A 23,972-nucleotide genomic window follows, 5' to 3' on the forward strand; every position below is an offset into this window, starting at 1 on the left:
ACTCGGCCTCCTGTTGTCTCTGGCTCCACAGCCGGAGCAGCCATGTCCAAGCTAGAATCATAGGATCAATAAGCTTGGAAAAGCCCTCCAACCACCACCCTACTACCAATGTCACCCAATAACCATGTCCCTAAGCACCACGTCCAACCTTTCCTTAAACACCCCCATGGACAGTGATAGCATCACCTCCCCGGGGAACTCGTTCCAGTGCCTGACTACTATTTCTGAGAAGAAATTTCTCCTAATTTCCAACCTAAACCTCCCCGGCACATCTTGAGGCTGTTCCCTCTAGCCCTATCACTAGTTACCTGTGAGAAGAGGCCAACCCCCATCTCCCCACAACTTTCCGCAAGCCCCCCCTGGCACCCCAACCAGGGGCTGTCGTGTGAGCTCTGCACCGTGCTCACTGATGGCAACGCTGCAGGACCGAGATCCCCTCAGATGGCCTGTGAAACAACACCCCAAAGTGAAAGGGGGCACCTGAACGTGTGTGCTCTGACGGCACCCAGGTTTCCCCTGGCATGCAGGCAGGATGCTCGATTGGGTGGTGACAGACCCAGCGCCCCCACAGAGCCCCTGTCCCTCAGTAGAGCCTGTCCTCGAAGCCCTGGTCCAGAAGGTCCCTGAACATGGTCCTGGTGACATCTGCCCTCCTGGGCCTTGCTCCACACTGCTGGGAGATGGGGTAGATGACATCCAAGCTGGGGACAGCTGTCACCAGGTAGAGCGAGGCACACCCCTGTGACAGCCCTGCCCTGGGGCAGGCGTTAGGGTGACCGGTCCCCTCTCCCCGTCCCCACAGCTCCATCAGTGTCTGACTCATGGGGGTGGTTTGGCTGTGGCCACGCTTGTCGCAACACTTTCCCTTACAAAAAAAAAAAAAAAAAAGGGAACTTAGGGAATTAAATGCAAAATATTTAATTAAATAATGAAATATTTAATGAAATGAAGGTATTTAAACTGCAAAGTCAAGCCCTGGAAAGTCAGAACATACCATAATGTGGGTGACCCCAATTTCCGTGCCCGTGAGCTGCCCGCGGCTCCTCTCAGGCCTCCCCAGGCACAGAGCTCGGGGGGGGGCACAGCAACACGCCAAGGTCGGATCAGGAATCTGTGGCAGCTGCCTCCTGCCAGGCTCCCACTGGACACGTCGTGCATCCCCATGTGGGAGCAGAGGTATGCAGAGGGTGGGAATGGTTTGGGGCTGCATGATGAGGGTGCCTGTTAATGGTCTTTGCCTTGTTTTTGCTGCAGAGGTTGGCAGAACAGGTCCGGCGCGTTCCCCCAGCACGTGAGGCCTCTGGAGTGACAAGTGGCTTACCCCGACACCGCGGCGGGTGACCAGGAGCAGCACACCCTGCAGAACAGGAGGTGCTGCGAGAGCCGGGCTGACACGGTGCTGCCAGCATCTGCCCCAGGCGGGTGAGCAGGGCTGCGCAGGGCTTCGGGACCTCGACAATGCGTTCACAGGCTGGGGGTCCCAGGATCTGGCTCTGTCCTCGCATGGCCCTCATCAGATCTTTATCTCCACCTCTCTTATCTGGCGCTGGGGAATAACATGCGCATGTAATGGCAGTGATTTGGAGCTGTGCTTATTGATGCCAGTGCAGCAGGAGCCAGGAGATGAATTGGTCCTTGCTCCACCAGGGCCGTCAGGAGGCAGGAGCCGCATGCTAACAGGGCGAGAACAGCTGCCTCATCCTCTCCTGCTCTGAGGAGGCCGGGATCCTGTACCGAAGGCAATGGGTACCGCTGTCAGCAGAGGTGTCTGCCACGGGCAGCCACCCTCGCTTGGCACATGTCCCCTCCAGGACCCCCTGTCCTTGCTGGCAGCTCCCAGGTCCAGCCGTGGTGCCCCAGACCCCGCATGGAGCCCTGGGCAGTGCCACACGCTTGTCCCCGACCCGCAGGCACTGCTGCCATCCATCCCCCGGCCCGGCGGCGTGCCCGTGTCCCCCTGCCAAGGGCTCCATCCGCTGTTGCTGGTGATGCTCAGGGTGGGGACGAGAGAGTCCGGCGGGTGCGCTGAGTTTGCTCAGCCTCAGCTCGCCCTCCCTTGGCAGCCGAGGGGAAAAGAGGAAGAGGGGAGGGCCCCCAAAGCTCCGCAGCCCCACCCGCCTCCCTCCCCTCCTGAGAAGAAGAAGAAAACCAAACCAAACCATAAAAAAAAAATAAATAAAAAAAAAAGGCAACCCAGCCCCGCGCAGCCGTGGGCTTTGGGACCCTGGAGCCCGGCGGAGGGGCGGCAGGTGCCGGGGATGCAGCGCCGAGCCCGGAGCCGCCTCTGGGGCACCGGGGCCGGCCGGGACCGGGGGCGCGGCGGAGCCCTGCCCGCCGGGGCGGGGGTGGAGGCGGGGGGGTGGCGTTTGCGGCTCAATAACGCCCAGGAGAAGTTGCAAACGGCGAAAAGACAGAGAAGGGGAAAAACACCCCGACACCGAGCCGCCCGCCCCATCCCTCTTGCAGCTCCGCTTCCTGCCCAGCCCAGCTGCAGCGCGCCCGCTCCGGCACCCCCGGCACCCCGGGTACCCCCGGTACCCCCGGCGGCAGCGCCATGGGCAACGCGGCCGGGGGCATGGAGGGGGCTGCGGGCCGGGAGAACCGCGACAGCCGAGCCCCGGGCCCCGCCGCCGCCGCCGCCGCCGCCACCCCGCCGCGGCCGCCGCCGCCCGCCCGGCAGCCCATGCCCGCCGCCGCCGAGCTGGAGGAGCGCTTCAGCCGCGTCCTGGTGAGTCCTGGCCCTGCCGGGAGAAGCAGCCATCCTGCCCGAGCTTTGCCGGCTTTATTTTATCGAATCGCATCATTTCTTTTTTTTTTTTTTTTTTTTTTTTCCTCCCTCTCCCGGCCCCGCGGCGTGGGCCGTCTCCTCCCGTTGCTCCCGGGGAATGCCCCGGGGATGCCCGAGCTCGGGGCTGCTCGCCCCCGGCTGCGCTCTGCTGGGGGGCAGCGGTCCCAAAGGGCTTGGGTGAGGCTGAGCTCGGGCTCCTGGCCCCCCCCTAGAAAGCTCCAAACCCCCTGGGATGGGGCTGAGGAGCCGGCGGCAGGCCCGGAGCTGGCGGCGTGTAGCCAGCGAGCAGTGCCAGCCGCACATGCTGCAGAGAGCCGGTGCTGCAAATGTCAACCTGCCTCGCTCACCTCCTCCCGTCCGCCTGGAGCTCCTCTCCTGCACGTCCCAGTGGCTGCTGCTTTCCGGGATCTCTCCCTCTCTCCCTTCCCTCCCTCCTGCTCTCCGCATCTCAGCCCTGGCGTGAGGATGGGGCGCTTCTGCCCTAGCCTCTCTGCGTGGCCTTGGGCAAACTGCTCGCCTTCCCTGTGCCGTGGGGCCGAGCTCCCCGCCAGCCCTTCACGGGTGTCTGTGCAGCTCTGGGAAAAGCTCAGGTAGGCAGAGCGGGAGGTGAGCTGAGTGCTGGGCACCGGCAGCACCGTGCTGAGCTGCTGGAAGCTCCTCTCCGTCCTTGGGAGGTGGCGGATGGCCGTGACCTTCACTGTCCAGCTGTGCTGGATGCAGTCCCCACACACGTGCCTTCCCCCGCGCTCAGCGACGTGTCCTTTCCCCCCGCAGCCCCGGAGCGCGGAGGCGAGAGCAGCTCAGCTGCCCTTTCTGCAGCCGCCCTGTGCACCACGGAGCTGGGGCACGCTCTGAAGGTCGCCGTCCTGCGTCCCCACGCTCCCCAAAAAAGCTCCAGGGCAGACTGGGAGCCCGCTGGGAGCAGGGAAATGCTTGCTGCTTTCATCCCCTCATCCCCTGCACAAAATAAGAGCCCACGCTAACCTGAGCCTGGGCAGGGGCTCCAGCCGTGGACAAAGGCTCCCGGCTCCTGCGGCTGCCGTTACACAACGAGGTCGGGAGCAGCGCCGGTGCCGTGACCCGAGTTGCTCCGCAGCTCCTGCGGCCCCGCAGCAGGCAGGACCCGCCGCCCCAGCCCGCCTGGCCCCAGCCCAGGATGATTTACAAGCTTTCCCGTCGCGTTGTGATTACGGGAGGATTATTGGGGACAGGCAGCACAGCTGAAGTGCCTGCTTTGCCTGCAGCCACAGGCTGTGACTTCTCTGCCGTGGAGAGCATCTGCTTCGGCTCGCTGGGACTGCAGGGGGGTCGTTGCAAAGGGCTCTGCAATGCCGGGGCTGCGTGGTGCTGCCGAGAGCCCCGGGATGGGGCTTTGCCGTTCCCCGGGGGTGGCTGTGTGACTCCTGGCGTGCTGCTTTGGGTGCGGGTGGCAGTACGAGGTTGAGATTGTGCCTGTAATGGCTCTGGGGTGCACGCATGCCGTGGTTGCAGAAGGGGGTTGGCAGCTGGGGATTTTGGGGTGCTGTGGCTGCGATTGCGAGGCCTCAGGAAGTGTCACTTTCCGCTGGTGAGATGGGGCCTAGGTGTGCTCCGGAGGGGTCTAAATCCTAAACTGAAAAGTGATCAAAAAGGGCCAAGTGGTGATTCAAACTCTCCCTGTGACCCAAGCCTCCTTGATCCCAAGGAAAAGCCCTGGCAGGGAGCTACTGGGACAAGTGTGCTCGTTTTGGCGACACGGGAACTGGCTGTCTTGTGAAATTGGATGTCCCAATCTCTCTTCCTCCTTTCACGGGCTCCCTTCCCCCTCCTTTCACCATCCCTACTCATGGCAGCGTTGGTGGGGGGAGCAGCAGGATCCCCACTACGGGGGGATGGAGGGCTGCTCTGCCTCCAGCCACCCTAATTGTATTTTTAATCATCTCTAGGGACCCGCAGTGTTCATGGATTCATTTCTCACCTGCAAAGGGCATGAGTTTAGCACTGGGGTGTGAGCTGGTGGGCTGGAAACCTTCCTGTTCTATTGCTGGGACGTGGTTTAGGTCCAGCACATGGTCTTGGTACAGTGATACCACGGGAGGGCTGCTGCACCCCAGTGCCATGAGGCCATGTCAGTGCAAACCAATTCCTGGCCAGACATCCTAAACTGGCAGAAATAATGGGAAAAATCCAGGCTGAAAGGCAGCCCGAGGGACTGTCGGGTCAGTAGCAGAGCCCTGAGGTTCAAACTGCCAGTGGGGAGGTGAGGAACAAACCTCACTGTGTGCTCAGAAATGGGGAATCTGGTTTTATTCCAGGCATTCTGGCTTATTCCCAGCTAGGGCACCGTGGCAGATGCCGCTTTGGCAGAGGGACAGCAGGGCTGTCCCTGTGCCAAGTGACCTGGGACGTGCTGGTGTGGCTCTGGAGTTTGGGGATGTGGGGAGAAGCAGAGGAAGGAGACGGTCTCTGGCTGCTGGGCTGGGGATGTGCTTCTGCTCGGGGCAGCCTGGTTACCTCTTGTTACAAAGGAGGAAAAGAAAAGGTTCAGTAATGGCAAAATAAAACCGTGCACCAAGGGCGTGGTGGAGGTGAGCAGCAGCTGGGCTGCCCAAGCATCCGCAGACAGCTGGGAGGGCTCTGGGGTGGTGGCACTCAGCAGACAGGACCGTGGTGGCCCTGCTGTGAGGTTTTGCTGCTAAACCATGGCAACTCCTCGCTCTGCTGGTCCACGGAGCGGCGAGAGCTTTGCTTTGGCCTCTCTCGGGACCTGGAAGAGAGATCAGCTGCAGCTGAAAGGGCAGAGACCTAAAAACTCTGAGCCTTTGAGGAGCCGGGTGGAAAATTCCCCCCGAGCCCTTGCTGAGGTCCTTGGTGTCACTTAAAAGCAGCAAGTGCTCTGCGAAATCGGGGCAGGCTGCAGGACAGGGATTAAAACTGGGAGACCTCAAAACTTCACGTTGGTGAAAGCTCCTTGTGTGCCGCAGGGCCCCGGGTGGCCACGAGGCGCTGCTTTGTGTTTGCAGTTGTCCGGGTGAGCTGGCAGCCGGCACCGCTGCAGATGTTTGCAGATGTGCCGCTGGCCAGAGCACGGCGGTGAGGCCGGTCACCAGCAAGCCCCGGCCGCAGCCGCACCGCGAGCTGGGGGAATCACGGGCAGGACAGAAGAACGATGCCCGGCTTTGTGCTGGACCCGTCCCCGCACGGCGTATGGGGCTGGCGCAGCTCGGCGGGATGCGGGGAGGCACAGCCGGCTCCGTGATGGGCTCCTGCAAGGAGCGGGGAACCCTCTGCAGCTCTGCTGGTGTCCCCGGTGTCCCCGCAGGACGTGTGCCTGTGCCACACAGAGATGGGAAGGCAGCCCCTGCACCAAGGTCGCTGCGTGTGGCTGGATCAGGCCCTGGCTGAGCTGGGGGGGTGTCCCCAATGTGGGGATCCCCCCACCCCGCCATCGCAGGACGGGCAAACGCTCGGCGGCGAGGCGAGCGTGGCTGCTCAGTCTCATTTCCCCACCGTGCGCTGAGAGCAGCTTCTGCTTGTTCTTAAAATAGAGCCGGGAGCAGCAGGCGGTGGGGAGGCCTTGGCCACAGCCGTGCGCTAGCAGGCGCCTGTCCCTTAGCAACTCCTCGCCTCCCCCGGGGTGGGCTCCGGCCTCCGGAGGGGTCCTGCCCGCTCCCCCTGCCAGCTTTTCCCTCTGGCACGTGGTGGGTTTGGGACGCGGCCACGGCTGGCTGCGGGGACTCCCTCACAGGGTGAGCCGGTCCCGGGAGCGTTGCCCAGCCCTGATTGCGGCGTGCTGGGCTCGGGGAGAGCCCGGGCGGTCCCTGTCCTGCTGGGTGCCTGGCGCTGAGCCGCGGGGAGAGGCTGTGGCCTCCCTCCGTGCCAGGTGAGGGTAGGAAGGAGAGATGTGCTCCCCGCAGCGGGGATGGCTCTGGTGACGCTTGCTGAAGGGGACAGCACGGGAATGCCTGGCAGGAACATCGCGCCCCGTAGCCACCCGGGATGGTGCAGCCCGGGGCCGGTGTGTCCCATGGGCTGCCAGCCCAGCCACCCGGTGCCGTCAGGCTTTCTGCGGCCAAGCGGTCGGTGAAAGCCTCCAAGCCGCCACCTTGGGTCCGCTCCAGCTCCTTTCTTGTGGCAGACGGGGGCTGCTGCTTCGCGCCAGCGGCTGCCACCTTCCCCCTGTGCACTGGGAGGAACCACACACGACAGGCTCAGCCACGGGGCTCCCCCAGCTCCCAGCAGGGTGTCCCCAGCCTCTCTCAGGCCGTGGAGTGCTCGGGCTGGGCTGCCCTGTTCCACGTGCTGGCTGGCATTTGAGGCTTTACACTGGGACCAGAGCTTCTCGTCCGTTACGTGGTCCTGCATCCATGTGCACTCACCCAAATCTCCGCAGGAGCTCCCCGCCAAGCGCAGTGGAGCACCGCGGCCCCGCACGCTGCCCCTCTCCTCCCTGCTTTCTCCCACCCCGGTGCCACCGCTCCCAGCTGCTGCGTGTGGCTCCCTCCCGGCCCTGCGCAGGCCAAGAAACTGCAGAAGATGCTTGAGCAGCTCGGCCACGATCCCTAAGCAACGGCCGTCTCGTTTCGGTCTGGTTTTCACTCGAGCCCATCGAGCAGCCAACCAGCGATGACGGCGCCGCCGCGTGTGTTTTGCAGAGCAAACGCTTCCGTGGCGGATGCTTTTAATTTTCTGTCTGGCTGGGTGCAGAGACTGGCCCTGCTCATCTCCGCCTGCTCGGAGGCCACTCGCGGTGTGCGCAGCCCCTGCTTGTGTGTGGAATGAAAATTCGGGGTGCCTGACACCCAAAATAATTCTGCCAGGCAGGAGCCCTCTGCGCAGCCTCGGTGTTGTGGTTGGTGCAACAAGAAAAGGCCTTTTCGTAGCGGGAAATGATGTAGGTGCTGCCTCACCTCCCCCCGTCTGGTTTTAGGTGCAGGGTAAATCCCGGCACAACCTCCAGCAAGCCCTCCCCGTGCTGGCTTTGCCTGAGCTCAGGGTCCCGGCCAGCCGCCTCCCGTCCCAGGGCGTCACTGAAATGTCACCGCAGGCCCTGGGGACCTCCCGTCCCGGTGGGATGTGTGGGAGATCCTTGGTGCCGTCTGTTTGGGCTGACAGGAGCGTGGCGGGCCGTGACGCTGCTCGGTGTCTGCGCCCGCCCTCGCAGGCTGTGCGGTCTGGTCCTGACGCAGCCCGTGGCACGGCGGGACGGGGATGGGCTCGACGCCAGGTCCTGGGTGCGATGAGGGTGCTGGCCTTGGAGTGGGGTTGTGATTGCTGGGGTAAGTCCCCTTCTCCTCCCCATCTCGTTCCTGCCATCCCAGTCCCCTGAGGAGGAGGGGAAGGACCAAGTCCTTTGTTTACCGCCTCTGAGGCCACCCTGCCCCACATCCCCGGTGGCACCAGGGCCCCCAGCAGGAAGCGAGAACCGGTTTCTTTGTGCTCCCGACTGACGCCACGGACCACAGCGGGGCGCCCGGGGTGGGAGGCCACTTCCTCCGCCTGCACCACGTGCCCCGCGGGGGAAGGCAGCCACCACCCAGTTTCAAACCCAAACGATGCCACATCCTGCCACCGGGCCCAGCCCTGCCTGCAAGGACGGGGTCGTGCCAGCCTCACCGGGGACAGATGGACTCAACTGTCACAGCACAGCCACCTCCGTGGGGACATTGCTGGCACCCCGCACTCTGTCAGCATCCTCGGCCCGTGGGAGGCCCTGTCCCACCAGTGATGCTTGTTCCTGGGTTTTCAGCATCCTACACGTGATAATTTGAGTCCTTGTGACGTGCACAGCCTTTGGGATAACCCAGCACAAAGCTCATTGATGCTCCACGGGCTGGGGGTCCCTGTGGGAGAGGTTTGGGCTGTGCAGCCGGTGCCACCATCTCCTCTCCGCAGGTGGCACCGATGGTCGAAGTGTGTTTTGTGAAGGCAGCCCCTCGTGGGCTGCTTGGGTGCATGGCCTGGGGCTGGGAGAGCCACCAGGCATTGGTCTGACCCTTCTGGAGGGTTTTATCCATCCCCATGGAGGGATGGGGACCGCGAGGAAAGGGCTCCCCCCAGCAGAAGTGGCACCGGGGATGGCACCAGTCTGTGCCGGTCGCCCGTGGCGGATCCTGCGTGCAGTAGCCCCGGACGTGTTATTGCAGCAACAACCCCGGGCGTCCTGGCTCTGCCACCACCTCGGCTGCCTCAGGACCTGTCTGGCCACTCTGATGCAGCCTCGCAGCGAGGCTATTTCTGGCCTCGCAGCCTAATTTTAGCCTCATCGCCTTTGTCCTGCGTGCTGCTCTGCGAGCTGCCTGCTGCGGGCAGTTGGGAGGGAGCAGCCAGGCTCCAGGCAGCCCGGCCAGAGCCAGCCGAATACCGGCTCAGCGTGGTGGCGTGGGGCCCCAGGCAGCTTGGGGACCATGGCTTCAGCCTCCCTGTGGGCTCCTTTCCACCCCTATCGCCCTGTTTTGGCTGATTGCAAAAGCAGCCTGGCGGGTACTTGATGGAGGTGGGTGCTGAGGTTTCCGCTCCTGCCCAGCGTGTTGGCACCTTGCCTCTTGACGGGCTCCTCCGTGGCTACCCGCGTCCCTCCCTGCTCAGTTCTGATCCCGCCCCAAACCCCACAGGATGCCTTTTCCCCAGGGACGTGGGAGTCCCAGGGCAGTGCCCAGTGGTGCCTGCACCCCACATCCCTGTGCCGGGGAAGCCAAAACTGGAGGTTAAGGTGACTCGGAGCAGGGCTGGGGCTGTGCGCTGTCTCCACATGGCTCCATGTGGCCAGGCTGCTGGCTCTCCGGGTGAGCAGCAGCCTCAGCTCCTGCTTTCCTTAGGGCTGGATCACCAAGAAATCGGTCTTTTGGGGAATTAATTCATCCATGACCCAAGCTGAGCTCCCTGAACGGCTGAGGTGTGCGTGCAGTGCACCTGGCACAGCAGGCGGCCTGTCCGAGGCTCTGCAGGTCCACCCGTGGTGTCCCTCCGGGACCCACCCCGTGCACCGCAGCACCCTGCAGGCAGGAGCTGAGCCCAGGGTGCCCCGGAGCCCCCAGCCTCAGCGAGGAGCAGTTTCGGTGGCTGCCTCATGCTGCTCGGGGAGCGGAAACCACGTCACGTCCTGCTCGGGCGGCCCCAGGGGCTGGCGGCGGCTGCGGAGAGGCCGATGTGGGGTGTGGAGGTGGCGGCCAGGTTGTGTAATGCTGGCACGAAAGGAGGAGGGTGACACGCAACACCCTGCCCCCAGGTCGGGTCTCCAAAGAAGAGCTGATTTCACCACCTGGGCTCGTTGCGTGCCCGCAGGGACAGCTTGGAGCCGTCCGTCACCATCACACCGTGGGGACTCGGCCGTGTCTCCAGCCCCTGTCCCCATGTGGGGTGGCTGAGCAGTGACCAAAAGGCTCAGCTGGGGATGGCAGCTGGGCTGGCTGAGGCTGGGAGCACGGTGTGCTGGTGCCATGGGTGCGTGGCTCCATTTTTCCCTCCAGCACCCCAAGTCCTGCCCTGCCCCCCACTAACACCCAGCGCCCTCTGCCATGGAGACCCCAGACACCCCCAGGCAGGGACATTGCTGACGGGTCCATGGTGCCGGGTGGTGGTGTGATAGCTCCTGGGGAAAGCAATGTCCCTGTGGTCCCATTGGTGAGCAGGGACACCGGGGGCTGCGTGAATGGGGGGTACCCCAGCCCACAGAGGGGTTTTGGGGACACCCCTGACCCCTGTCTCCCCGCAGAACTCCATGAACCTGCCCCCCGACAAGATGCAGCTGCTCAGCCAGTATGACAACGAGAAGAAATGGGAGCTCGTCTGCGACCAGGTGAGGTCCAAGTGCAGTGAGGCCAGCAAGGCGTCACTGCTGGCCCTGTCCCCAAATGCTACTCAGGGCTGGTGGCCGCTGGCCTCAGATCAGCCCAGCACATGTGGCTGAAGCAGCGGATCTGGGTGCTGGCATCCATCTCCGTTAGCGAGGCAGCAGCTTATTAGCCTGATTAAACATTGAAGTGCAACCATCTGCAGCACGGGGTGCGGGTGGCTGCAGCGTGCCCAGGCAGTGCGTGGAGCAGGGACAAGGTGCAGAGCAGGGTGGTGTTTCCCCATGCCACAGGCAGGTGGCTTCAGCCTCTCTCTGTGGCTTGTAGGAGCGCTTCCAGGTGAAAAACCCACCGTCTGCCTACATCCAGAAGCTGAAGAGCTACTTGGACACAGGCGGCGTGAGCAGGAAGGTGAGGGCTTCCTTGCACCCCATGGGTCCGCCCTTGTCCCTCGGGGCCAGGCCCGGTGCCAACGGCTCTCCCTGTCCCCGCAGTTCAAGCGACGAGTGCAGGAGTCGACACAGGTGCTCCGGGAGCTGGAAATTTCCTTAAGGACCAACTACATCGGGTAAGGAGGGTGAGCAGGGGGTCCTTGGTGTCATCCTGCTGCTGCTGGGACAGAGACTCGGTGGCTGCTGGCTGTGGGGGTGACAGCGGGGTGTGGAGGCAGGGGGTGGAGGCTGGTGGCTTCATCCCTGGGGTGGCTTTGATGGGAGGGTGGAGGGGCCGAGGCGGCGGCCAACTGTGCCCTGGGTGCTGCAGGACCTGAACCCCTGCAGTGGCAGCAGAGCCCGGGGGCTGTCCCCCCTGGGTGTCAGGACCTGGGTTTGCTGTGGCACCCGCCTCCCTCAGAGAGGTGGCACCACACAGCGGTGCCATGTCCCCCGTGTGTCCCCACCTTACTGGGGACCTATGGGCTGGAGGGGGAGAGGGGAGGAAGAGGAGGGATTGTGGAACCCACTAACCCCTGTGCTCCCCAGCTGGGTCCAGGAGTTTCTCAACGAGGAGAACAAGGGGCTGGACGTGCTGCTGGAGTACCTCGCCTTCGCCCAGTGCTCTGTCGCGTACGTCCCCGCAGCCGCTGGCATCCCGGGTGCCCCTTTTCCCCTGAGACCCTGCCCTGGCTCTCCGGTCTCTGGGCTGGGATCAGCCTCCCCCCAAGCTCAGAGGGGCTGGGGGAGCTGGGGGGGTCCAGAGCTGCAGAGCTCCGTGTCTGGGGGAAACCAGCGCCCCATTTGTCCCCAGCCCCGGGGACCCCAGAGGTCCCCACGTGCCTGCTGGCATCGGGGGTGCTGCTTGCTCAGCTCTCCCTGACCCCACCAGGTACGACATGGAGAGCACCGAGAACGGCAGCCCGGGCTCTGACAAGGGCAAGCCCCTGGAGCGGTCGGTGGAGGATCTGAGCAAAAGCAACTCCTCGTCCCCCACGCAGGGCGTCTCCAAAGTGCGGCACCTCACCGTCAGGTAACACGCGGACCCCGGCGCCGCTCCCCGCTCTCCGCCTCGCTGCACCCCGGCCCCGCCGTGCCATGCCGTGCTGTGCCGGCTCAGAGAGGGGCTCGGCAGGGAGATGCAAGCCTGGTCCTAGAAATGGGTCCCCGGTGCTGTTCTGGGGACCAAGGGGGAGACAAAGCCGCGTGTGCTCTCAGCAGTGCTGGAAGGCAGGGTAAAGAGCAAGGTTGGGGCAGTTCCCACCGCCCAGCTCTGCAGTCCCTGCAGCTCTCTGCTGTGGGATGCCCTGGCCAAAACCGGGGTGGGAGGATCAGGGAAATGAGCACAAATCAGAGCTGCTTGAGATTTTTGGGAGCAAATCCCCACCCTGCTGCTGCATCAGACATAGGAGCTGCTGCTGGCGAGGGTTTAAAAGCAGCGAGGGTTTGAAGATGACCGGGCCTGCGCCCTCTGAGCCGGTCCCAGCAGCCGGCGGCTCTCGCTTGCTAACCCTGCAGCCCTCTTCTAACCCCGCTCTTCTCTTGCACGCTGCCGGGGGATGTGCTTACGGTAGGTGACGGGGCCGGGGTGCTGGCGTGGTGGAGATGCCCCGGAGGGGCCATGCAGCCCCCGCTCACTCGCTGCTGGCCCCAGCGTGGGGATGGCCCCTGTGGTCGTCCCCGACGGGCAGGGCGGTCCGAGGGGACACCCAGCTGTGGCCACCCTGGGAAGGGAGACGGCTGCCGTAGCGTGGCTGGGGGCTCCCTTGGGACCGCGGGGCCCCTCGTTCCCTGCCAGCACCTCCAGAGGAGCCGGCGTCCCCCGTGCCCCAGGGACAGGTCAGGAGCGATGGCTCGGATGTGGCACCCGCGGGATCCCAGCCCCAGCCTGGTCGCAGGCTTAGGAGGGCTCAGCACCGCCTGGTGCTCAGCACCAGCCCCTGCGAGCGGCAGCAGCCGCCCCGCTCGCCCCCTGCCCACGTTCCCCCAGCCCCCGGCTCCGCACCCCGGCCGTCCCGCGGGCCGCGCGGGAGCCCCGTTTCTCCCTCCTGTCCTGCAGGCTCTAACGCGCCTCCAGCTGCTGCCTCTCGAACCAGCACATCCACACCCTCCTCCACCACGTCCACCCCAGCGTCCCCTGCAGCGCCCCGGGCAGCGATGGGGACAGTTGCCCCAGGTCACCTGGCAGCTCCTATTCGCCCCGGTGAGCCTCCGAGACCGCCCATGCGCGAGGGGCACGCGGCCCCCCCCTGCCACCCCAGCCCCACCGCGGCCACCCCCCGCGCCTGGCGTCCCTTGGGCTTGCAGATGGGGATGGCCACCAGGCTGGACATCGGGGCTCCCTCCCGTGGGATTGCAGCTTGCTGGGTCCCCCGGTTTTCCTGCTGCTGGCTGGTGAGCCCAGGGCCACCGAGGCCACCGCCTGTCCCCCCCCGCCCTCACGCTGCCCACCCCCTGCTTGCGCTGCGCCCCGCGGCTGCCCCCGAGCCCCCTGCTCAGCTGCCCTCTTGCCCGTGCAGGCTCAACCCCTCGCACAGCAGGAAGGCGCTGAGGAATTCCCGCATTGTCAGCCAGAAGGACGACGTCCACGTCTGCATCATGTGTCTCCGTGCCATCATGAACTACCAGGTGGGAGCAGGCAGCGTCCTCCAGGATCCCTGGGGGACCCCCAAAAGCCTCCAGTCCCTGCGCTGCCCCCATCAGGGTCAGAGTCTGGCTTTGGGGTGTGGTGAGGAGCACACATCTGCTGCCCCCCAGCTCTGATGGCTTGGGGACACCCAGACTTTGCACTCAGATGTCCTTGCTCAGCCACCTGCTCAGCAGGAACATGGCATGGGCCATGGCACTAGGTCCCTGGGCATCCCTGGGGAGGGCAGGGGTATGAGCGACCCCATTAATGCTCCTTTTTCCCCCAGTCTGGCTTCAGCCTGGTGATGAACCACCCAGCCTGTGTCAACGAGATCACCCTGAGCCTCAACAACAAGAACGCCAGGTAGGGGCTGTCCCCTCTCACTTGTCCCCTCAGCTGCGCCGTGGCCCCGACCCCTCATGTCCTGTGCCTCCGCAGGACCAAGGCGCTCGTGCTGGAGCTGCTGGCTGCCGTCTGCCTGGTCCGAGGTGGCCATGACATTATCCTTGCTGCCTTTGACAACTTCAAGGAGGTGAGTCTCTGGGAGGGACACACGGCCCCCATGCTGACCCCTGTGCACGTGCCTCAGTTTCTCTTTGTGCAGCGGAGTCCTGCTCCACTGAGACACCCTTGATCCTAAAAATGCCTGTCGCAGTTGTTGGGCTTGATGTCCCCCTGCCAGCACATGTCCCCAGGGCTGGGATGGCACGGGGACATCTCAGCAGGGATGTCCTGCACCCGGCAGGGCTGGGATGGCGTTGGCAGCGGGTGCCTCCTGCCCTGCCATCCCCACGGGTGCCCACCTTGGCCGTGCCCCTCCCAGCCCTCAGCCCCTGCTCCCACCCCAGGTCTGTGGCGAGAAGAACCGCTTTGAGAAGCTGATGGAGTATTTCCGAAATGAGGACAGCAACATCGACTTCATGGTGAGCGGTGGGGGAGGCTGGGGCCCCCGCTGTGCCCCCTGCCCCACGCTGGGCTGCAGACACCTGGGGACCCACAGCCTCCTGCCCTGGTGGCAGCTCCCGTGGTCCCCCCAGGCCTGTCCTTGGCTATGTCCCAAGGGCTGCCAAGTCCCCAAAATGCCGTGCCCCCAAAAGCTGCTGGTCCCTCCCCAGGGCGTTGTGTCCCAAGGGCTGCTGAGCAGCTGGCTGTTTCCCAGACCCCCGTGTCCACAGGGCCGTGAAACCTCCGCGCTGTCCCCAGGGACTTGTGTCCCCAGGGCTGCTGAACCGCCGTGCTGAGCCTGCTCCTGTCCCCGCAGGTCGCCTGCATGCAGTTCATCAACATCGTGGTGCACTCGGTGGAGAACATGAACTTCCGAGTCTTCCTGCAGTACGAGTTCACCCACCTGGGGCTTGACCAGTACCTGGAGGTGGGTGGTCCTGCGCCGCCCCGAGCCCCCGCTGCGGCCGCGGCTCCCGTCTCGGTGGTGGGTGGGCACCGTGGCTGCCACCAGCCGTGACGGTGCCGCCGGTTGTCCCGTGGCAGAACCTGCGGCTCACCGAGAGCGACAAGCTGCAGGTGCAGATCCAAGCCTACCTGGACAACGTTTTTGACGTGGGGGCCATGCTGGAGGACTCGGAGACCAAGACGGCTGTGCTGGAGCACATGGAGGAGCTGCAGGAGCACGTCAGCCAGGTGGGACGTGGGCGCGTGGGCAGGGGCTGCTGACGCAAACCCCGAGTGGGGCGGGAGGCAGGGCTGGGCCACGGCGGCTGCGGCTGAGCACCGGTGCCTCGTCCCCACAGCTGACGGAGAAGCTGCAGGATGCGGAGAACGACTCCATGGCCAAGATAGCGGAGCTGGAGAAGCAGCTGAGCCAGGCGCGGCGGGAGCTGGAGGCGCTGCGGGTGAGCACCCACGGGTGCTGCGATGCTGCCGGGGCTGAGGGGGGGAAGCGGATGCGTGGGGAACCTCGGTCGGGGGGTGCTGGGGGACACCGGTGACACGCTGGGGTTTGTCACACCGCAGGAGCAGCTCAGCCCGCCGCGGCCACCCAGCCCGCCGGCCCCGCAGCCCCAGGAGTGCTACCGGCTGGCACTGGAGCGGCGGCTGGCGGAGCTGGAGGAGAAGGGGTTAGTGCAGATCCTGCGTGGGCCCGATGGAGACGTCGCCATCGAAATTGTCCCCGTCGTCATAGAGACCGCAGCAGCCCCCGTGGTTACCACAGAGGCCACCGCCGCCAGCACAGGTACCGCGGGTGCGGGGGTCCCCTTCCTGCTGGGGACAGCTGGTGCCGGGGAGGGCTGGCAGTGTGTTCTCTGGGCACAGCCAGGGAAACCGAGGCAGGGGGCGCAGGGACATGCCCAGGGACGTGGAGTCACTTGGTGGCAGAGTGGTTCTGGCAGCGGCACCGTGTCCTGCTGCCGCATCAACTCACCCACTTCTCGTTTCCATTTGCAGATGCTCCAGCTCCAGCTCCTGCTCCGGCTCCGGCTCCGGCTCCGGCTCCGGCTCCATCCCCACCTCCTCCCCCTGAACCTGCTGCCCCCCCCCCACCTCCCCCACCGCCCCCCCCTCCACCCCTGCCTGGGGCTGAGCCTGAGCCCCCCGTGCCCCCCCCACCCCCCCTGCCCACGGGTGCCGTGCCCCCCCCAGCCCCTCCGCTCCCAGGTGCCGCAGTGCCCCCACCGCCCCCACCGCTCCCCGGGGGGCTGGAGGGTCCTGTGCCACCCCCCCCACCACCCCCACCGCTCGGCGGGGAGTCCCCTGCCGGGCCCCCTGCTGCCGGTGGTTCAGGTGAGTGTGGCCAGGGGATGGGGTCCGGGGACAGCGGGGACGTCCTTGGGGTGTCTCGAGCGCCAGAAGCATACTGGGGTGGGTTTGGGCCCCCCCCCGGTGACGCTGCCTGCCTCTCACCCCGCAGTGAAGGTGAAGAAGCCGATCCAGACCAAGTTCCGCATGCCCGTCTTCAACTGGGTGGCGCTGAAGCCGAGCCAGATCGACGGCACCGTCTTCACGGAGCTCAACGACGAGAAGGTGCTGCAGGTGAGGCCATGCGGGCACCTGGAGGGTGAGTGCAGGGGGCTTGGTGGGGCCGGTGCCTGCGCCCATGCTGCACCGGTGCTGACGTTACCCCAGCCTTCGTTGCACCCCCACCCGCATTGCACCCCTGCTGGCTTGGCACCCCTGCCCACGCTGCACCCATCTGTGCTGTCGCTGGCTCACGTGGCTGCAGCCCTGGAGGAGCTGGAGGCCAGCGCCGTGCAGAGGGACAATACGGGGTCTGTGCCCTGCCCTCCTCCTCTCACCCCATCCCTGTCCCCTTGCTCCACCCTCAGCCTCTCCTGTTCCAGCCATGTCTTCTTCCCCATCTTCATTCTCTGCCTCCCTCCCTCTCCCCTCACCTTGTCCCCTCATTAGCCCCTCCTTGCCCTGTCCCTGCCTTGTCTTCATCCCCTTCCCCATCCTCAGCCCCCAACTTGTGCTCTCCTCCTCCCTCCATCTTCATCCTCTTGCACTCTCCCCCTTGTCCTGTCCCAACCCTCCGGCCCCATCCTCATCCCAGCCATCCTGCACCAGCTCCCAGCCGTGCCCTCAGCCCTGTCCCCCCCACAGGAGCTGGACATGAGTGACTTTGAGGAGCAGTTCAAGACCAAGGCCCAGGGCCCTGCCCTGGACATCAGCGCCCTCAAGGTGAAGGCCACGCAGAAGGCCCCCAGCAAGGTCACCCTCATGGAGTCCAACCGGGCCAAGAACCTGGCCATCACCCTCCGCAAGGGTGGCCGCAGCATCCAGGACATCTGCACAGCCATCGAGACGTGAGTGTCCCCTCCTCAGTGGGACAAGGACGAGCCGGGGCACCGGGAGGGAGGCGGCAGGGGGCTGAGGGACCCGCTGCGGGGTCTGCCTGTGCCGGGGGTGTCCCACCACCCACTGCTCCTGCAGGTACGACCAGCAAGCCCTAAGCCTCGATTTCCTGGAGCTGCTGCTGCGCTTCCTGCCCACCGAGTACGAGCGGACACTGATCGGGAAGTTCGAGCGGGAGCAGCAGCCTCCGGAGGAGCTCTCGGACGAGGACCAGTTCATGATCAGGTTCAGCAAGATCCCGCGCCTGGCCGAGCGCATGAACGTCATGATCTTCCTGGGCAACTTCAATGACACGGCCCAGCTGCTCATGCCGGTGGGTGTGGGGGCGCGGGTGGGGGGACACAGCACGGCTGTGGGCGGCACTGGGTGGGCAGCCTCCTGCGGCGGGGCTCACACACTTCCCCTGCTGTCCTCAGCAACTCAATGCCATCATCGCCGCCTCCATGTCCCTCAAGTCCTCCAGCAAACTGCGCAACATCCTCGAGGTGAGGGGTGCGAGGCCGCGGCCCCATGGGGGGATGTCTGGCCGGGCCGGGTGCACGTTGGCGGTGCTGACCTGCCCCATGCGTCCTGACTGCGTGGGGGCGTGGGGTGCGGACGTGCCCCCGCTGCTGGGCTCTGCCCCCCGGCCCTTCCTGAGCCCTTGCACCTCCTCAGATCGTGCTGGCCTTCGGGAACTACATGAACAGCAGCAAGCGCGGGGCTGCCTACGGCTTCCGGCTGCAGAGCCTCGATGCGGTAGGTTTGGTGCGGGGCTGCCCTGCAGGTCCCTTGTGCTGTGGGGAAGGAGGTGGTGCACACAGGCACCGTCACTGCACGGGGACAAGCCGAGGGGACAGGGCATTACAGGGACTGGGAATGGGGACAGAGGGATGTGGGAAGCAGCTGTAGGGATGGAGAGACACGGGGGCTGGCCGTGGGGCAGAGGGTTACAGGGACCAAGCACGGAGATGGAGGAACGCAGGGAGCAGCCCTGGGCACAGAGGGACGTGGGAAACAGCCACAGGGATGGACGGGTGCAGGAACCCGCTGTGGCCATGGGTGAATGCTGGGAGTAACTGAGGGGACAGGGGGAGTTCAGCTGTAGCAATGGGGGAAGCCATGGGAACGGAAGGGTGCAGGCACCAGTCATGGGGACAGAGCGCTGCCCCGAGCAGGGGTGTGGTGGGGCGGTGGGATGCGGGGTGGGGCTGACACTGCTCCCTTCCAGCTGCTGGAGATGAAGTCGACGGACAGGAAGCAGACACTGCTGCATTACCTGGTGCGGGTGATCACGGAGAAGTACCCCGAGCTCACTGGCTTCCACACCGAGCTGCATTTCCTCGACAAGGCTGGCTCAGGTAGCACCCGTGGGCACGGGGCTGGGGACCACAGCAGGCTGCAGCCCCCACGTGGGGACTCTCAGAGCCTGCCCTGACCCTGGCACTGGTCACTGATCACCCTCTCTGCAGTGTCCCTGGACAGCGTGTTGCAGGACGTGCGGAGCCTGCAGCAGGGCATGGAGCTCACCCGCAAGGAGTTCATGCGGCAGGATGACAGCCCCGTGCTCAAGGAGTTCCTCAAGGCCAACTCAGAGGTGATGGAGAAGCTGCAGGCTGACAGCAAAACGGCCAAGGTGGGTGCTGAGGGCAGCGCAGGGTGGTGGGGCAGGACTGGGTCCCCATTCCTGCATGGGGACACCCTGGGGTGATATCTGATGCCTGTGCCCCACGGGAGAGGCTCTGGGTGGGATGTGGCTCCAGCAGGACTGCCAGAGCCATGGGGGATGTGGATGGGGGCACCGAGGTGACAGAGGGTGGATGGGGGACAGTGGGTGGCTGGGCTCTGCTGCCAGGCCCCAGCCCCCCGTATTGGGGTGTCTCTGCCCGCAGGAGGCATACGAGTCAGCCGTGGAGTACTTCGGGGAGAACCCCAAGAACAGTCCCCCCACGACCTTCTTCCCCATGTTCATGCGCTTCATCAGAGCCTACAAGGTAGGGGGCCGGGGGTGCCCTGGTTCTGGGGGCTGGGAGGGGACTTGGTTTTTAGGGGGGAGTCTGACCCCACTTTGGGGTAACTGGCCACAGCCACACACAAGGTTGGGGGCCTGTGGGACAGAGAGACCCTGGCACACAGAGCTGCCCTTTGGGGCCGGTGCAGGCACTGGGTTGGGGTGAGGCAGGGGCTGCCAGAGCCCCCTTGGGATTGCCGAGGAGCAGAAAGGTGGGGGGCGGGTGCGTTCCTGCAGCACCACAGCAGAACCCCGCAGCTCAGCGTGCCTTCCCTGCACCTCTCCCAAGAAAGCAGAGCAGGACATCGAGCTGTGGAAGAAACAAGAGGCTGCAGCCAAAGAGGCAGAATCCAGCCCCAACGGCAGCGAGGACCAGCTCGACACGAAGGTACCCGATGTGGGACGCTTCCCTGTGCTGGTGCATCCCTTGAGCATCCCTTCCCCAGCAGATCCCACCCTGCTGCCCTGCGGCTCCTCCTGGATGAGGCCAGGAGGCAGCAGCCTGGCTCGGTGTCACTGTGCCCTCCGTCCGGGCTGAATTTGGGGGAGGGCAAAGGAGCTTTTCCAGATGGGATGTGCCGTTCACCCCGCTCTGTCTCCACCACAGTCACCCATGCAGAAAGCCAGGCGGCAGCAGATGGATATGATCGCTGAGCTGAAGAAGAAGCAAATGGTGAAGGAGCCGCTCATTTATGAAGGAAAAGACGGTGCCATCGAGGATATTATTTCAGGTGAGGGGCAGGGTCTCCCCTGCTGCTTGGCGCTCAGAGTCCCTGGCCAGGCCGTGCCAGAACAGAGTCCCCATGGGGTGCAGGTCCATTGGGTGGGTGCCACGGCTTGGCACACAGCCCTGCGATGGCCGGGAGGGAGCACAGTGCTGGGAGAGATCCGCAGACAGTGAGGGCCGGGCAGCTGCTGGGTTACTGGGAGTTGGACATTCAGGGCTGGGCTCCCAGTTCTGCTGCCCCTGCACGGGGTTTCGGCGCAGACAGCGCTGCAGCCACGTGGGTGCAGCTGGGAGAGCCTCCCTGGCGGGGGCTCTGAGAGCTGTCACAGCCCGGAGCCAGGGAGCCACCAAGCCCTGCTGGGGAGCCCAGAGCCACCCGCAGCACCTCCCTGTCTGCACAGCAAAGCCGCCGAACGCTCTCTGCCCTGTCTCATAGCTCTTCCTCCTCTTCTGCTTCTTCCTCCCTTCTCCTCCTCTCCGCTGTCTCTCTGGATCACTTTGCTCAGCTCTGAAAACTGTTCCTTTCACGGCCCGGACGGGCAAGCGCTCGTCCCGGCTCTTCTGCGATGCGAGCTTCAACGAGGAGAGTCCCCTGTAGCGGCTGCCTGTAGGTAATGGGGGGCAGCCGGGCTGGGGGCATGGGCACAGCCTGGGTGGGCAGAGGGGCACAGGGGGGCTGCGGCTCTCCTCCTGCATTTCTCTGCCCAGCACCATTCTGGCTCTATGGCCGATCGGCTGGGCCCAGCTCTGTGCTGAAAGCCACCCCCGGGGCCGCCCCAGCATCAGCCCCAGCGCTGCGGCAAAAGGCTGGGCACTGGAATTGCTGCAGGAGCGGGTCCCACGGGCTAGTTTTTCCCAGCTGCCTCCCTCCTGCCTCTGTGCTGCTGGTCAGGCTCCTCCCAAGCATCCCCATACCCGACGGGCTGACCCTGGGCGGTGGTGGGGACGAGGGAAGGGTCCTGCCTGTAGGTGCAGGCTTTGCTGGGGCAGGCAGCCTGGTGGCTTGCTGAGCCGGTGCTTTCTCCCCTTTCAGATCTGCGGAACAACCCCTACCGGCGCGCAGACAAGGGCCGCGGCAGCGCCAAGAAACGGGCCGTGGGGCAGAGCCTGCAGGCGACGCCGGACATCTCGCTGTGAGCAGGGCAGGCCTGTCCTGCACAAGCAGATGGGACTGCGGGGCATCAGCCCACCGGCCTGGGCCGACCCGCGGTGGGGGGACGGTGCCCACTCCTCGCTGCTCAAGCTGCTTCGTGTGCCAGCCCACCCTGCTGCCCCTGCCCTGCGTGCCCATGGGTCTGACGCAGGGCTCCCCCAGCAATTGCTTAGCGATAACACTGAGCTCCTCTCCTCCGAGCTGGCAGGGACGGGGGGAGCACAGGAAGCCCCCCCACCTTGTCCTGATAGGGAAAGGGGCTGCCCTGCCCCTTCCCAGGGCTGCTGCGCTGCCCTCCTGCTGTCCGGGGCAGCCCTGCACACCGGTGCGCCCCTCTCCTCAGCTTGCTGGTGCCTTCGATCTCCCACTGCAGGAGGGGCAGAGGATTGGCAGCCGGGGCCACAGTGCTCCTGGTGCTTCTCCCACATCTCCCGTCTGTGCAGAGCCCTTCGAGGCCGTGCTCTCCTCTGCTGCAGAGCGGGGCGGGCACGGGCTTTGCCTCCTCTCCAGCAAGGAGCCTGCTGCAAAGATCCCACCCTGGGCACTTCACGTACCCCAGGAGCTGGCAGGGGTGCTATTTTACAGTCATTTTCTATGTCTTCCTTTAAAAAAAAATCTCTGTGCTATGGGAGCAGGGGCTGGGACACCCATGGGTTCCACAGGGTCTCACCAGGAGCCTAAGGCTGGGGCGAGCAGTGCTGGTCTATGACAATCAGCAGGATCAAGGATTCACCATCCTCGCATCGCTACGTGGTGGTACCTGGCCTCACCCTCCTGCCTCCCCAGCACCCACCTCTGCTCTTGGGGCTGCAGCCTCTCAGACACCGGTGCCCATCGGCTCGCGGGGACCACGAGGCTGCTCCCGTTTGCCAGCAGTTGCACGATGCAACCCGCAGCAGGTGCTAGGCAGCCTCCAGCCCTTGCAGCAAACACCGCGATATCCCCAAACAGTGCAGGGTCACAGCTGAACTCGTGCAGGAAAAGGAGGACAGAAAAGGGGTGGGCTTGGATGTAGCCAGAGAGCTGCATCAGCCTACAAATAGCGACTGAAGCACCGGCCTTTATTCCTCCCCACCCTGCTGCCGATCAGCCAGAGCCGTGCACTGCTGCAGTTAACCCGTTAATGCATTGATTTTGTCACCAACGCCCCCTGCTTGCCCTGCTGCGAGGACTCGTGGTTGCCGTGTACATTCTCGCTTGCCCCAGCTTTTAGACCAGGGTCAGTCCTCGTTCCAAGCCAGAGCAGCGACTGCTTCCTGCTGTAATTACGATGCCAAGCGCCACCGGCTCAGTATCGCGCCAAGCTCAAAGGGAGGGAAGGGAAATGAATGTGTAACTTATAAATGCCTTTAAGCCAGAAATGTAAAACATTAACTGCTAATTTGTATACATTATTTTTATATACTGAGGGCCTGTTTAATCCAAAGCAGAACTGGTAATAAACCAACTCTATGGATAAAGCCCGTGTCTGTGAGTGGGGGCGAGCTCTGCGTGTGGGCCGGTGCTGAGCAAGTCCCAGTGTCTGAGGCCGCCCAGGCTACCTCCTGCCTTCGCGGGCTGGATGCAGCAGCTGCCACTTGCTGCTTTACTAACACTGAGACATGAACTGCACAAGGAACTGCTGCTGGGAGTGGCGGCCCCGCTCCTTTGAACTGCTGCGAGTGGAAGATGCATTTCTGACTTGCCCATGCCCGCAGGACTGGCAGCAGGGGCGATTTAGTGGATGAAAACACGAGAAAGTAAGTACCAGGGGACAACAGGAAGGGCAAGCCAGGCCTTGCGACACTTCAGAGGCACAGTCCCCCATCTTTAACTGCGTTGTCCTCGAGGAGGCGGCTGTCAGGCCCTGGCACCCACATGAGCACGTGCGCATTGTCACCAGGATGCTCGGGAAGGCACCCGCTGCCCCCGCCAACCCCAGCACGGAGCTGCAGCCAGCCCTGGGCGAGGCTCAGTCCTGCACCAGGGCACAACCTGGCTTCTCAGCTGGGCTGTCCTCAGAGACAAGGGCTGCTTCCCAAAGCTGACCCATGTCTTTACAGGGAAGTCTAGGAAATCCCAAATGCAATCAACGCACTTTTATTTTATTTTATTTTATTTTTTTTTGTGGACAGCTGATCTGACTTCTGGTTCCCTGTACAAACAGGTACATGATAGCAAAACTCAGCCTCCCCACCCGTTGGCTGGAATTTGGGTTTTCCATTTCAGGTAGCTGATCTCATGCGCTCACTGACGTGGCCGTGAGCACACCTCCAGTCCGTCGCATTGACAGAAAGGCACCGTGCAAGTGGAGGCAGCTTCTGCACCAAGAGGGAGCTGAAGCCCATGCTGAGCGGTGTGGGTGAACCTCCGGCATTGTCTGCTTAACCTCAATTCCTCAGGATCCTGGAGTGATTTCTCTCACTCTTGATGGGAAGATGTCAGCCCCTGTACAGCAAAAGCCCCTGCCTGGAACATAAAGCAACAGCGAGCAGTGCTCTCTGCTTTCCCTTGATCAGTTGAACCTGGGCCTTGTCAAAACAGCACAGGAGATGCACTCGGGATAGCTGGAAATGAGGGGGGCATCATTTCACTGACAAAGCTTCAGTGTGGTGCAGGGACACATTCATTTGACACAAATAGCCACAGTTTTTGCAAATCAGCCTGTTTTCTCAGACAGGAAAGCCTCGATC

The 23,972-nt window shown here is 64.2% G+C and overlaps 1 protein-coding gene and 1 long non-coding RNA gene across 3 annotated transcripts; one reads left to right on the forward strand and one right to left on the reverse strand.

Annotated features, from left to right (window-relative positions):
- Positions 1-916: 916 nt before the first annotated feature.
- LOC139999649 (uncharacterized) lies at positions 917-3,695 on the reverse strand. Its single transcript, XR_011805149.1, has 2 exons — positions 3,136-3,695; positions 917-1,728 (listed from the first exon to the last, which is right to left on the reverse strand). It is a non-coding gene; the product is annotated as an uncharacterized lncRNA (long non-coding RNA).
- Positions 2,316-22,760, forward strand: FMNL1 (formin like 1). 2 transcript variants are annotated; one of them, XM_038168691.2, is made up of 27 exons: positions 2,316-2,728; positions 10,482-10,565; positions 10,888-10,971; positions 11,055-11,128; positions 11,541-11,624; positions 11,884-12,024; positions 13,069-13,194; positions 13,511-13,619; positions 13,907-13,983; positions 14,059-14,152; positions 14,469-14,543; positions 14,882-14,992; positions 15,109-15,258; positions 15,369-15,470; positions 15,592-15,811; positions 16,024-16,359; positions 16,487-16,608; positions 17,179-17,381; positions 17,509-17,743; positions 17,847-17,915; positions 18,088-18,168; positions 18,641-18,770; positions 18,882-19,045; positions 19,302-19,403; positions 19,710-19,808; positions 20,028-20,151; positions 21,181-22,760. In XM_038168691.2, the coding sequence occupies exons 1-27, from the start codon at positions 2,555-2,557 to the stop codon at positions 21,282-21,284; spliced, it is 3,474 nt and encodes a 1,157-aa protein (XP_038024619.1). In that variant the 5' UTR covers positions 2,316-2,554; the 3' UTR covers positions 21,285-22,760. The 2 variants fall into 2 exon arrangements, with proteins under 2 accessions (XP_038024619.1, XP_071884852.1); XM_072028751.1 differs by lacking the exon at positions 13,069-13,194 and having other exon boundaries at positions 2,330-2,728.
- Positions 22,761-23,972: the final 1,212 nt, after the last annotated feature.

This window comes from Anas platyrhynchos, chromosome 28 (genome assembly GCF_047663525.1).
Source record: "Anas platyrhynchos isolate ZD024472 breed Pekin duck chromosome 28, IASCAAS_PekinDuck_T2T, whole genome shotgun sequence".
NCBI lineage: Eukaryota > Metazoa > Chordata > Aves > Anseriformes > Anatidae > Anas > Anas platyrhynchos.